At 41.6% G+C, this 15,356-nt stretch overlaps 1 protein-coding gene across 1 annotated transcript in view; it reads right to left on the bottom strand.

The window, feature by feature from the left end:
- Positions 1 to 10,188: 10,188 nt before the first annotated feature.
- Positions 10,189 to 15,356, bottom strand: part of SCGN (secretagogin, EF-hand calcium binding protein) — a 54,610-nt gene continuing 49,442 nt past the window's right edge. The window contains exon 11 of the mRNA XM_003416436.4: positions 10,189 to 10,935. Within this exon, the coding sequence (XP_003416484.1) occupies positions 10,807 to 10,935 (129 nt within the window). The 3' untranslated portion in view covers positions 10,189 to 10,806. The remainder of the gene's footprint in view (positions 10,936 to 15,356) is intronic.

Below are 15,356 nucleotides of genomic sequence, written 5' to 3'. Positions count from 1 at the left end.
TTTCTGTAAAGGAACATCAAATAGTATATCTTTTTGGCTTTATGGGACATATGGTCTCTGTTACAGCTATTCAGCTCTACTGTTGTAGCATGAAAACAGCCGTAGGCAGTAAATAAATTAATGTGAGTGGCCAGTTTTGACCCTCAGTAGGCTTGGTTTTGTCCAGGGTTGTAGTTTGCTCATCCTCAATTGAAGTGCCCTGTCCCTGTAGTCACTGTGATTGGTTCATGGACAGGCATGTAACCCAAGCTAGGCCAACGAGGATCTTCCCTGGGACTTTTCTGTTGGAGTGACAGAAATTAGTTGGTCCTGTAGTTAGTTAGCTAGGAAAATGCAGATATGAGATTATTAGGGGCCATCGTTTCTGCACAGTAGAAAGGTTCTGACTTAGAAACTGAGAAAGAGAGAAGGGGGAAGACAGAGAGAGAGAGTCATTTTTTGAGCCATTAATCCCAACCCCAGGATCCAGCTCTACCTTTGTGATTTATAGTTCTCTTACTCTGCCACTTCCTAGTTGGGAGACCTTGTAAAGTTAATTAACCTCTCCGAGTCCAAATTTTCTAACTTGCAAAATACAAATAATTTAAGAGTATCCTCATTGCATAATTAAATGGAATATGTATAGTATGTATCTAAACCAAGCCAAACCCAGTGCCATCGAGTCAATTCCGACTCATAGCGACCCTACAGGACAGTAGAACTGCCCCATAGAGTTTCCAAGGAGTGCTTGGCGGATTCAAACTGCCGACTCTTTGGTTAGCAGCTGTAGCACTTAATCACTACACCACCAGGGTTTCCACAAATGTGTATACATAAAATTCAAATGAACAAGAAATATCATTTTATTTTCTATAGCTTCATTTTTTCACTCTGAGGCCTCATTTTTCCTGGCTGGTGAAAACTTTAAGAAGTACAGGTTCCTCCCCCTTCTCACCATTGTACCACAACTCCAGGAATTGAGAGTGTGTGTGTGTGTGTGTGTGTGTGTGTCTGTGAGTGTCTTGAGAAGGCATTTGTCATTTGGTCCACATCCCTTTGTCTACTTCATTCTTGTCTACAAAGCTGTTGAGGTCTGCTCTTGCTCAAATTCTTTCTTACCACGCCTGGGACACAAGGAACCTTGGTATGCAACGTGCCTGTTTCTCCCCTGGATCTTGCTGTTTTCTGGGGTCCTGCCAGGGAACTGGGTCTAATTCCAGCTGCTTTGAGACCCAAATATCTCTCTTTCTTACCCTAGCTGGGGAAATTTCTTTTTTCAGTTGAGGTTGGGGAGATAACTTGCCTTCCTGCTTCTCCAAGACTCGCTGCTTTTCCCCCCAAATCATCTCATCACTTCTCCACAGACTAAGTTCTTAGGCTTTTGGAAGAGAAAAATCAGGGAGACATGCAGGCCAACGTCATGAACTTTTCCTGGGGCAGTGCGGAGTGTAGAGCTGCTTATCTGTTGATTTACAAGAAAGGGGTAGGAAAATACAAAGATGCCCACCCCAAAATAAAATTTTATAATAGTCAGCTGGCACCTGTGGCATGCCAAACCACATTGGATCCGGGGGCAAAAATCAGTAATACTGACCTTGTCTTTATTTAAAATTTGATTTTTATTTTTCATCATGGATTTGTATGTATTATGATTTTCTTAACTATTGCATTAAAACATTATTTATCTTGATTACGAAGTATTTTTTGTTTTGTTTTGTTTTAATGCCCTCTTAAATTTGGCACAAGGGTCAAATGCCTCGCTCACTTTATTGGTGTTCCAGCCCTGGCTGACACATACTAAGTGCTTGTCATGGACTGAACTGTTGCCCCCAAAATAGGTGTCGACTTGGCTAGGCCATGATTCCCAGTATTGTGTGATTGTCCACCATTTTGTCAACTGACATGATTATCTGATGTGTTGTAAATTCTACCTCTATGGTGTTAATGAGGCAGCAGTTATGTTAATGAGAAAGGAATCAGTCTACAAGATTGGGTTTCATTTTAAACCAATCTCTTTTGAGATATAAAAAGAGAAGCAAGCAGAGAGACAGGGGGACCTCATACCACTAAAAATAAGCACTGAGCATAACGCATCCTTTGGACCCAGGCTCCCTGTGTGGAGAAGCTTCTAGACCAAGAGAAGAATGATGACAAGGACCTTCCTCCAGAGCTGACAGAGAAGAAAAAGCCTTCCCCTGGAGCTGATAACCTGAATTTGGACTTGTAGCCTCCTAGACTGTGAGAAAATAAATTTCTCATTGTTGAAGCCATCCATTTGTGGTATTTCTGTTATAACAGCACTAGATAACCAAGAAAGTGTTCAATAAATGATTGCCAGAATTATTTGAGTGAAAGGAAAGAAAGATTGAAGCTTTGTGTCAATACTATCTTGAGGAGAGGAAGCCCCATGTTTGCAACTAGAAAATTCTGACTAATATACCCTAAGAGGTAAACATTGTCCCTGTTTTACAAATAAATTTGTATCCTACTCATTCTATTAACTAGCTGGAAGATCTTGGACAAGCTAATTATCCTCTCTGACCCCAAATTTTCTAATTTGTAACCCTCTCCTGTGTTAAAAAAAATCAGCTCCTGCTTCAGCAGGATGGCTGGCTGTCAGCCAAGGGTAAGGTTAAACCATCCCTAGAGTCCTTGGTCTAAATGCAAGCCTAGTGGGGAAAATGGCATGATTTAGTACTCTTGAAAGCCAACTTTCAGCCTTTCAACTTGAGTGGTTGGTGGCAGGGGGAGGGGGAGGCAACAGTTATTAGCAAGCAATTTTAAACAGTAATATTTGTAATTGCACTCCATGGGGTTTTCAATGGCTGACTTTTTGGAAGTGGATCACCAAGCCTTTCCTCTAAGGTGCCTCTGGGTGGACTCAAATCACCGACCTCTCTGTTAGCAGCCAACTGTGTTAACCATTTATATCACCCAAAAACTCTTGGCTTGAAATAGAAATGAGTTAAATGCAAGCAGAATGAGTCTTGAGGTGGCCACAAAGGTTCAAGACCAGGATTCATGGTCAGCATAAATGTTTTTACATACAAATCCATGAACAAGTAGTGAATAACTGCAAGGGGCACATTTAAGGAGCTGCTGGAGGAAAGATGGAATGAGAGAAGGAAGGACAGACTTAATTACTTAAAATAGCAATGAATCAAAGCCACCCCTTCTTGAAGTATAACTGCCTCACCTACCTAATGTTTGTGTGCAGCTTTATAGTTTATAGAACTTTTTCACTTGAGCAAGCTCATTCACTCATACAATCTCTACACCAACCGTGTACACAAGTATTACTATTATTATTTCCATTTAACAGATGAGGTAACTGAGGCTCAAACAAGTTGTGCAGGAGGGTGTATAGATGCTGTACATAGCACACAGCACATAGTTAGAGGGTGGTGGCCTTGAGATTCCAAGTTCAGATATTTTCCTCTTGTTCATATAGCTTTTTTCCCATTATGTATCTTTCTGACCATGAAATCCTAGAATTTCTTTTTAACATTGGGTGCATTTGTTTGGTCCAAAGGGCCTATACTTACCATGTTACTGTATACGGCCATACAGACAAGCTCCAGGGAGCATTATAAAAGCAATGTTCAGCTTTGAGTTCTCTTTGGGGTAATAATTGTTATCAAGCAATTTTAAACACTAATATTTGTAATTAAGGTACAAAATGAAAACACTCACTTAATCTTCCACCGTAGCAGATGTTTCTATGATCTCGATGTTGGTGGCTCTACTAGCTTACAAGCTATTGTTTTCATTAATAATGATGTTTTCTTGTTTTATAAACAACCATAAGTGACAGACAGAGGTTAAAAGAGTCTGTTCGTTTTCATATTCATATTCTCAAGTAATTTTTCTTCCTTAATTTGTATTTTTTTTCAAGTGAAGGGAATTACAACACTGTTAAACAAATTCTGTCTGAGCAGGAGTCGAAACCAGAAAAGATTTTCCCAGACATACCCTGACTGCTTCCTGGTCTTTAAGACAATTTGATTAAATGAGGATATTTATACAACTCTTTTCCTATAGGATATTAGAACACTAGAAGCACTTCATGAGGTTATCTGTCCTTAAAAATATACTGATCTGGAGATCACAATAGAGGGTCCCAGATAGAGCTGGAGAAAAATGTAGAACAAAATTGTAACTCAGAAAAAAAGACCAGACTTACTGGCCCAACAGACTGGAGAAACCCTGAGAGTATGGCCTCTGGACACATTTTTAGCTCAGTAATGAAGTCACTCCTGAGGTTCACCCTTCAGCCAAAGATTAGATGGGCACATGAAACAAAATGAGACTAAAGGGGCACACCAGCCCAGGGGCAAGGACTAGAAGGCAGGAGAGGACAGGAAAACTGGTATAGGGAACCCAAGGTTGAGAAGTGAGAGTGTTGACGTGTCGTGGGGTTGTTAACCAATGTCATAAAACAATATGTGTACTAGTTGTTTAATGAGAAACTAGTTTGTTCTGTAAAGCTTCATCTAAAGTGCAATAAAAAAAAAAATACAAATATATACTGATCTGGTTCATTTTGAGTAATAGTTCAACTGCCTATTCCCTGAATGTGAGATGGGGGATCAGAGCATGTAATACAGAACAAAGAAAGCTAGACAGGAGGAAAGTGGGAAGGAGGCCTGGTGGTTAAGCCCTTGGCTGCTAACTGAAAGGTCAAAGGTTCAAACCAGTAGCAGCTCTGAGAGCCAAAAGGCCTGGTGATCTGCTCCCATACAGTTTGGCCCAGGAAACCCTATGGGCCAGTCCTACTCTGTCATATACAGGGTGGCTATGAGTCAGAATCTACTTGACGGTAACAGAGTCTGAGTCTCAATCAATAATTTACTGTGAGCTCCTGGGCAAGATACAGTCTCTCCACACTTCAAGAATTGTATCAATATGGCAAGTGTAAAATGACCTCAGCAACATATTCACAAAGGCACTGGGAAAGGAAATGAGAAACCAACTTTCCTTTTCATCCAATATAGAAGCTTAGTGTATCTTCCTAGATAAGGGAAAATGGGGGAACTAGTGGCATTCATTGTATTTTCCAATGTACTCTAATTTTTTTTTCTTCTTTTTAAAACAGCAGACTAAATTTCTAGGTCTATTTGACTCAGGCTATGGTAAACATTTAGTGACAACTTTAAAACTACTGTGGCTGAGAGTGGGCCAGGCTGAAGAGAACAAAGGTAGGAACACATTACAGATTATTGGGTCCTAGGCTGCTAACCAAAAAGTAGGCAGTTCAAACCCACCAGCATCTTCACAGGAGAAAAGACCTGGCAATCTGCTCGCATAAAGATTAAAACCTAGGAAACCCTATGGGGTAGTCTTACCCTGTTATATAGGGTCACTATAAGTCAGAATCAGCTCAACGGCACACAACAGCAATGGCACACAACAACAAGTGATGTGAAGGAGCCCCTGCTAACCTTTCAGTTAATGGTTGAGTGCACTAACTGCACCAATCAGAGACTCCAAGATGTATCCATGTCCCCCACTGGCCTGACATGTATTTCAGAAAACCTAGCCACTCCTTTGAGTGAAAGTGTTGTTCTCAAAAAACAATAACAGAAAAAGATTACAATATTAACCAAAAGGTGATCAATTAGGTTATCAATCCTGTAACATGGATTATAATCATAGAATGTACTTAGAGCTGGATTAGAAATCAATCCATGTGGCCTTTTGTCTTTTACAGAAGAAATGTGATCCCAGGAAGGTAAGGTGACCTTCTCCAGAGGAAAATGGCCTAAGCTGGAACTCACATTCAGGATTTCAGACACCAGGTCCAACACTTCTTCTACTAACCACACTGCTGTGTTTGTCAGGTAACATCTTCCAGTCCCTCATAGAAGTAGAGTCCACACACATCAGATGGCCTCACTGGATACTATGTTACTATGGTGATTAATTTTATGGGTCAACTTGGCTAGGTAATTGTGCCCAGGTGTTTGGTCAAACACTAGGAGGTGATTGACATTTACAATCAGTTAAACTTAAGTAAAGGAGATTACCTTCCAAAATGCACATTGAACTCATCCAATCTGTTGAAGAGCTAGGAGCAAAAGAAAAAAAAACTTTCCAAAGAGGAAGGAATTCTGCCTCAAGGCTGTAACTGGAGTTTCCAGCCTGCTGGCCTGCTCTACAAATTTCAGACTTGCCAGCCTCTACAATCACATGGGCCAAGTCCTTAAAATAAATCTTTTAGATAGATGATAGATAGATAGACAGACAGACAGATAGATAGATAGGTAGATAGGTAGGTAGGTAGGTAGATGGTAGATGATAGATAGATAGGCAGGCAGGCAGGCAGGCAGGCAGACAGGCAGAGAGACAGATAAGGAGGTAGGTAGGTAGGCAGCTAGGCAAGGAAATAACTAGGTAGATAGTTGATGGATAGATAAATAGGTAGATACATGGATAGGTAGATACATGGATAGGTAGGTAGGTAAGTAGGTAGGTAGAGGTAGGGAGAGAGCGTTTGTGAGAGAGAGACCTCCTATTCTGTTTCTCTGGAGAACCCTGACTAATATAGTTACTCACATAAAATGAAGCAGCCATCTGGCGCACTCACGCACAGTGATTCGTTCAAGAAAATACCAATCTGACAACTAAAACTTTTAAAGGAAATTTCAATCTCCATTGAAATATTTCAATAAACATTGAAGGGGGAATTCCACTAATAAAACCCAGTGAACCTTCTATTTCCCCATTTTTTCCCCTTATAACTTTCCCACGTAGCTGCCCCTAATCTCTTCTCCTGTCTTTTCAAGCACTCCTAAACCCTCCCCTAATTCCAGCCCATACTTTGCTTCACTTTCTCACTCCCCTGTCTCCTTAGGGTCTGTTCCTTTGTTAGTGACTCTTATCCTTTTCCAACGTAAGCCAATTGCCCTTTTTAGCTTCTGCAGTTCTACTTCTGCTCAGTACTCTCGTGCTGCATAACAGAGGCTTGGGAATCGAGTGGGAAAATAAAATTCTCCGTGAGTGGAAACAAAAGAGGAACTGTACATAGGCAACCATGCAAGCTCCAAGGGGGCAGGAATTTGTGTCATTGAAATTTCTATATACTAATCACCTAGTGTATTTTATCTAATACATACATGAATATGTTAAATAAATTAAGTGAATGTTAAAGTTTTTCCTCTGTCACACATGTAATGAATCCTTTATGCCTCAAAGGCCACAGGAGGCACAAAAGGACAAAACTGTCCTTTTTAATGCCCGTCACATGGGTATCACTGTGGCCAGGTGAATGGTGTCAAGGAGCATTTTCTTTTATTATGTTTTTTGACTAGTACAGGTTGTGTGTGTGTGTGTGTGTGTGTGTGTGTGTGTGGTAAATATATAAGTACCAAAAAATTTGCAGTTGCAGAAATCTTCAATGTCCAGGTCAATGACATTAAGTTCATCATGTTGTTCAAACATCAACCTTAAACTGTTCGTGAATATTTCCATCACCTTAACAGAAACTCAGTGTCCCAAGGAAGGGATTTATAATCTAACAAGTCATGTTGTGCCAAAGAGCTGACTTTGATCTTGTTGATTCCAAGTAATAAAGCAAAATAAAGTGTGAAGGATCATATTTTCACTATCGTGAGGTTTTCCTGATGAAAGATAGGCACTAGGTGGCAGTAGATGGCAGGCCAGCTCTCTCTCTCCTTTTTTTTCCCCCCTTTGGTGCATATAAGAAGAAAGAGAAGATGTTTCCTTGACTGTAATTTGGGGTGAGAGAAATGGGGTTTATCATTTCATGCTCTAGCAAATTAATAAACACAGCTATCAAAGGAAAAACTCAAGGTACCAACTATAATTCCAGGATGGGAAAATGAGTGTCTCAACTCTGTTGCAAAATGTATAGAAAATGAGTTGAGAAGACGTTTAAAAATAATTAGGTTCCAGGAAAGTCAATTAGCCAAGCACTAATTCAATTTTAAAAGTAATATAATGGATAGATTTTTATGACAAAATAAAAATGGAGGATGGGGGAAATCATATCAGAAGACATGCCGTAAAATACTTCAGCTTTCTTAAAGGCTCCCCCACCCCCGGTTCCCCCTAACCTTCTCTTATTTCTATTGTTGGCCTCCACACAGAGTTGGAAGTTTTTCCTTGTCACTTGGTAGAACAGAATAAAGTCATGACAAGCCTGTTTCTTTTGTTTAAAGGATTTCTCTAAGTTACTGAAATGCTCTTTCTTAAAGTTTCAATAATCTGATCTCTGCTTTAGGTATACTTCCTAATTCATTCCGGGTCAGTTTCAGCAATTTCCTGTGTGTACGCTTAGTGGTCTGAAAATGTCGCTGCACATTTTTTCCTAATGTTAATTGTTTCATCACTTTTTGTTTTTTAAGGGAAAAAGAAATAATTTTCTTCCTTCTCCCAAGTACTGAAAGAAAAATACGAAGAATAAACACTAGGAAAATTTTTTGCCACCAAGGCATTTTCTGAGGTGGTTATGTGATATATGAAAGAATGAAACATTTCTTTGAGGAGCTCATGTTTTTAATAAACACGAGGTGCTACAAAACTTGGAATAACACATATCAGAAGTTTTGAAAAAAAAGATTCTCAATGATCAAATTTTATTTTACTAATCAATCAATTAATAGAATTATAAGCTTAGAACAAAAGAGACTTGGAGATCATCAAATAAAATATCTCATCTTATTTTTTCTTTGAAAACATTGTTTTCATCAGTGCATAATATGAAAATATTCCATATTACAGGTGCAGCATAAGTTAACCATTTCTTTGCCATTTGGATATTTTGGTTGTGCAGTGCAGTGAATTGCTATTATACAGCCGTTCTAGCCATGGTCTTGTGATTCCCACAAAATGATTGAATGGGACTATGCAAATAAAGTGCTTGTGACCCACAAAGGGGATTGGACAGCCTACTAATTAATGTAACTAAGGTACGTGGAACTCTTGCGAGGGATTGGTGAGTTTTGCCATCTCACTAGGTTTAAAACAAGCCAATCCCAGAGGCTGAGGAGGGACCTCACTACCATCAAGAAAGAAGAGCTGAGAGCCAAGTGTGTGTCTTTTGGACCCAGGCTCCCTGCACTGAGAACCTCCTAGACCCAGGAGCCTGAAAGAAGGAGCTGTAACACCAAAGACAGTAAAAGATGGCACAGCAGCAGCAAGAAGTGGCACCAAGCACAACAGAGTCCAGCGACAGAGAAACGAAGGCAGCAGAACCAGGAAACCAGCAGGCAGAGGGCGTGGTGAGCTTCCTGGCCCATGGAGCAAGGTGGCTACCGCGAACTTGCCAACCCACGGAGCGAGAGAGCTGAGCACCTTTGGGCAGAAGGCTGGCTGGTGGAATGGGGTGCCTTTAGGCACTCACTGGTGGAACTAGCTTGCTGACCCACAGAGCAAGGTTGCTGAGTGTCTTTGGGCAGGAGGCTTCCTGTTGGAGTGAGGTGCCTCTGGGCACTTACTGGGAGAGCAAAAGAGCTTTGTAACACTCACCTGAGTAGAGTCGAGGCCAGGCCCAAGTAGGAGCCCAGGCCAAGAGCCAGAGCCCACAGCAGCAGATGAGAGGAACCTGTTCTGATAGAAGAACTATATCCTGAGTTGTTCTTGTTACTTCTAAGTTGATCCTGATCCTGAATTGTAACTTATTACTTCTCTAATAAACCCCATAATCTTGAGTAGAGTCTGAGTTCTGTGTGGCCATTGCAATGAACTTTCTAATTCTCAGCAGAGAAGTAGAGAGTGCCATGGGGGTGAATGGTTGGTATCAGAATTGGTAAAAAAAAAAAAAAAAAAAAGGTTGGAGAGTGGAGGTATGCCTGACCTCCATCTCACAGGCATCAGCTTTGGACTGACATCAGTGGTGATTATCCTTGCCCCTCGTGAAGTTAAATGAGGACCTCTGACGCCACGCTGTTCTTGCAGGTTGTTTCCAAACTTCTATTATAAAAAAGGAAACATCCTTGTACATTGACAACTGATCAAATCTCTGACCATTTCTATGGTTTACATTTTTTAAAATTTCTGTGCTAAGGAACATAGGAGAGATGCTCGACAGTGTCAGGATTTGCTAGAGGAAACTGGCTGAAGGGGTAGGGATGGGTGGGAGCAGATGCTTGGGCAACCTGGGAACATTTTGTCCAGATGTCCTCTGTGTTCCTACCTACCTCCCCATGAAAGCTCACAAAACACAGCAGAACAAAGCCCAGCCCTGGATGAGTGTTCTGGTATCCTCCATCCGATGAATATAAGTGATTAGTGTGACTCCTCCTTTCAGCCTTGGTGAGGCTATTCGAGGGCTTCTGAAGGCTGGGTGGTGTGAGTTCCATTAGGGATACCCTTCAACTTGTTCAGCCCATCAGTTAGAGAGCTAGTTTGTCTGTCAAACCATCGAGTGGGACATTTCAAAGGTCACAACACAAAAGCAATTGCCAGTGCATCTTTGTTTCCAGCTGCAAGTTTATTTCCACATCAAAAGCCATTTGTAGAGGTCACAAGATAGCCACAGACACCAAAACCCATTCAGACTCAGCAGAAAGCCCACAACAAGACTAAGGAAGGACAAGCAGAGCAGATCCAACAGGTTAGCTGAGTCTCTGGGGGCACAGGAAAGCCCCAGGGTCAAGGAGAAAATAACACCGACATGGCCTCGGGGGGCTTTCAGTGAGGTGGGAGTACATTGGAAGGAAAGCCCTAGCATCCCTCCCTTGCCGAAGACTACCACACCATTCTATTAGAAGGTATGCCTACTGCATCCTCGTGAGAGCACAGATACAATTCTACCAGCAGAAGCACAGAAACATGACAAGAGCAAAAGGCAAAGCTGTCTGGGAATTATGGGTTGATTTTTAGCCCAAGACACAAAGCCAACTCAGACTTCTGAATTTTTCCATCCTTATTCACATCACAGTGACGCAAGAGGATCTGCCGGAACTTATCAAGGTCCACTCCGCTGATGCTGGGCTGGAGGGAAAAAAAAATGTCAGTAAAAAAGCCAGTGGTGGCCACACCCTTTAATGTTCCCCTCTTGATGTTTGGTAAGCTTAGGGGTGCCCGGAAACCCTGGCAGCATCGTGGTTAAGGCCTACGGCTGCTAATCAAAAGGTTGGCAGTTCAAATCCACCATGTGCTCCTTGGAAATCCTATGGGGCAGTTCTACTCACTCCTTTAGGGTTACTATGAGTCAGAATCAACTCCACGGCAATGGGTAATGGGTAGGGGGTACCCTGCCTTCTAAGTAAACCTTGGTGGAGATAGGCCATGGCGAGTGGGCCTATGTCCTCATTCTGCCAAGTATGGCCAGTGATAAGTTTTCTGTCAACAGATTAATTTCTCATCACCTCCCTGCAGTTCTTACAGAAAAAAAAAAAAAAAAAACTACCTTATTACCATCTGTAATAAAAATATTTTCCCTCAAAGCAGAAGATCATGATCACAAATGCTGTCTCGCTACACTGATGAGAGAAGACACATTTTATTATCTCCCCGTGGGAGGTTTTTGTGACTCTGACTTCAAAGAGTTGTAACGAATGGAAATCTAACTAAAACATTATGCTGTTGAGCTAGGGAAGTAGGATTTATTCCAAGGAATAGTTTAGGGACTAAGAAGGCATTTTGATGCAGGTTAGCTAGGAAAACGCTGTAAATTCAAAGCCTACGAAAGTTAGCAATGCTTGAACTAAGTGCTTCTCCATAGGTGATTTCATTTAGTCCTCACAATAATCCTGGGAGGTAAATAATTATCCCTCTTTTATAGATTAGGAAATGGAGGCTCAAACAGAGCTTAAACATCTTGCCAAGCTAGACAGCTGCAGACTTAATTTTTTATCCCAAGTCTTCTGACTCTGATTAAATGCTCATTCCACCATTTCACACTGTTCTCGTGGAGAAAAGCCTAGTATCGGGGTAAATTAGAAAGTCAATGTTCAGAGAGAAAGGAAAACCCAACTAATCACATTCCCAAGCTCCCTGATTACCGGATTGTTTTTATGACTGACAAAGGAGGAAGCTGACTGCAGGGTTTAATTTCAGGAGCCTTGGTGTGATGGGTAAAATTATGTTCACAAAAAAGATGTTGAAGTCTTAACCCTAGGTCCCTGTGAGTATAACTATGTTAGGAAGCAAGGTCTTTGAAGATGTTATCATTTAACATAAAGTTGTAATAGAGTAGGGTGGGTCGTATGTAACCCAATATGGGCAGTGTCCTTATAAAAAGAAGAGAAGAGACAGAGAGACACAGAGGGAAGACAGCCATGTGAAGAGTGAGGCAGAGACTGTAGTGAAGGATCTACAAGACAAGGAACGCCAAGTATTGCCAGGAACCACCTGAAGCTGGGAAGAGGCAAGGGAGGGCCTTCCCCTAGAGCTTTCAGAGAGGGCATGGCCCTGCCAACACCTTGATTTCAAACTTCTAGCCTCCAGAGTTGTGAGATAATAAATCTCCATTATTTTAAGCCACCCAGTTGGTGATGTTTTGTTACAGCAGCTCTAGGAAGCTGATACACTTGGGAGCATTCCCCATCACCCAACCCACCCCAAGGTGTCCTGGCTTCCAGAGAAATCAATACAAAAGGGAACAAAACCTTTCATTCCTCAACTAGAGAGCCAAATGAAGACAATCAGCTCATTTGCACTGTCTGACAGGGTAAATGACTGACACTGAGTCTATCCCTGATAGCTGGTTTTAACAGGGAGAAGAAGGGACGAGAGCAGCAGGAACTGGGACCCAGACGGCAGAGCAGGAAGGATAAACACCAAAGTGCAGCAGAATTCAGCGAGAGATAGTCAGGAGGTGAAAGAGTCTCGGGCCAAAACATAAATGTGGCCAACTTCAGTCCTCTGTTGAGGGTGCCCCGAATTATTAGACTTTTAGGCCAAGATGTAATACATTAGTAATAAGTTCTCTTTGTTGGGACCCACAATGGATATTTCCCTGAGTATCATCAGCAGGGAGGTGTAGGTGTGGCCCAGATGTCCTGAAAACAGCAAGCTGCACTCCGAGATCCAGGATTTCAGGGAGCTCAATTGTTGCACAATTATAAAGTGGAGGTTTTGGCATCCTCAACCACTTGTTTACACATCCTTTCTCCAACGAGAGGAAGGATCCTTTTGGGAAATCTCACTCTTAGAAAAAAATCGGGTAGTAATCATTTACACATTAGTATGAATTAATTTGCCAATGTATCTACCTTATTCAAGCTACACTGTTTTTCTCCTAATTGAAGGATAATTCCCACCCCCCGGAAAAAGTAATTATTTTCTTCTAGAGGGAAGCATTTTTAGTGTGTGAATTTGCATGTGTGCATGTGAGTGTGTGTGTGTGTGTAAGGGAAGTTTCTTTGGACCTTTGAAGTTATGTCTTTTAATGCTCAGCAACCCATTAGGAATCAGGAGCCCTGAATGCTACTGTTTAAAATTCCCAAATCACTGAAGACATAACCTACGATCACTCAGGGCCTCAGTTTAAATAAGAGATCACCAATGTAAGTATACACAAGTTCCTGACCTAAGGCCTCTATACATGTTACCTTTAATCTTCAGTACAACCCTATGAGATTGTACCTACTGTCCATCCTCAATTTACAGGTGAGGAAACTGAGGCACAGAAAGGTTAATTAACCTTGCCCACAGTCACACAGCTGCACATGTCAGAACTAGGTTTAATCTCTGGCAGATGGGCCCTAGAGTCCATCTCTTCAGCATTACACTATATCATAGCCTTTTACGCAAAAAAAAAAAAAAAAAATTTTCTCATCCATTTCATGTAAAAGTGTGAGAGTGGCTCCAGGATAATTGACTGAAAAATGCTTATCTGACCCCTTTGAGCCCTGGGAATAGGAGGACAGGCCTATGGGCGTGCTCTGTCTCCCCAGTGCCTGTTGATAGTAGGTACTTAATTATATTGGAATTAACGGGTGACTCTGTCCTCAAATGCAGCCTTCATGCTTCTGTCACATGCCCTCTCTTTCCTGTACATTCCAACTCTCCTAACAGAGTGAAAGTTGGTGTTCAAACCCTCTATTAATAACCAAAAGAAGCAAACCACACCTATAGCCGTTGATTCAATTCCAACTAATAGAAACCCTATAGGACAAAGCAGAACTGCTGCATAGGGTTTCCAAAGACCGGCTGGTGAATTCAAAGAGCCAACCTTTTGGTTAGCAGCTGAGCTCTTAACCACTGTGCCACCAGGGTTGGAGTCATCTCATCACCACAACTCTGAAACTGCACCATCTCAAAGATTCTCTGACCGCTGGAGAGACTGAATTCTAGTTTTGATGGTGGTAAGTGCACTTCATTGTAATCCACTTATGATAACTCTCTACCAATTAGAATACTTAATTATCCAGAACCACATTCTGGAACTATGCAAAATTACAACATGTTCTCTGTCTCCCCTTTGATATTTATTGGCCACACTGGTTTCTGAAAACACCAAGGAGACAGGCAGAGGCCAAGACATTATTGCTTAAGACATTGGCCGGGTGCCCGTCAGCAAGCTCATTAATCTCTCCTTGTCTGGAAGAAATAACAATAACAAATTCCACATCCAGGGCCAGTCCTGTTCCAGACTTCTTCTAATTATCATCTTCCATTGCAAATTGTAAAATTAAAATGGAGGATCATGTCGGCGTTCTTTTAGGATTATTTTGCTAGGCCAAATAAGAGCCCTGGTGGTACAGTGGTTAAGAGCTCAGCTGCTAACCAAAATGTGGGCAGTTCAAATCCACCAGCTGCTCCCTGAAAACTCTATGAGGCAGTTCTACTTTGTCCTGTAGGGTTTCTATGAGTCTGAATCAACTAGCCAGCAACGTTTTTTCTTTTTTTTTTTTGGTCAGGAAGTTTACAGTGACTTAGTAATGCTATTCTGGGACGAGGCCAAATTCGGGAAAAGATTCATGCACAAAGATACTTATTATAGCATTATTTTAAATCACAGACATGGAAAATAATCTAAGTTAGTAGCAGTAGGGGAATATTTAGGTAAATTCTGATCCAACCACAGATGGAGTGTCACCTAGTCACTAAAATGATGACTAATACTTAAATAAAAACAGTCGCCGTCATGTCAACTGACTCATGGTGACCCCGTGTGTGTCAGCGCAGAACTCTACTCCATAGGGTTTTCAATGGCTGCTTTTTCAGAAGTAGGTCACCAGGCCTTTCTTCTGAGGTGCCTCTGGGTAGACTTGGTTAGCAGCTGAGCACATTAGCCAGTTGCACCATCCAGGGACTCCATGACTAATACTAAAACCCGCTGCTGTTGAGTCAGTTCTGACTCACAGCAACCCTAGAGGACACAGTAGAACTGCCCTGTAGGGTTTCCAATCACCAGGCCATCAGGGTTTCCGTGACTAATATTAGGAAATACTTATTCACTATAA

This window comes from Loxodonta africana, chromosome 1 (genome assembly GCF_030014295.1).
Source record: "Loxodonta africana isolate mLoxAfr1 chromosome 1, mLoxAfr1.hap2, whole genome shotgun sequence".
NCBI lineage: Eukaryota > Metazoa > Chordata > Mammalia > Proboscidea > Elephantidae > Loxodonta > Loxodonta africana.
Note: the sequence above shows the minus strand (reverse complement) of the source record. Positions and strands in the feature narration are given on the sequence as shown.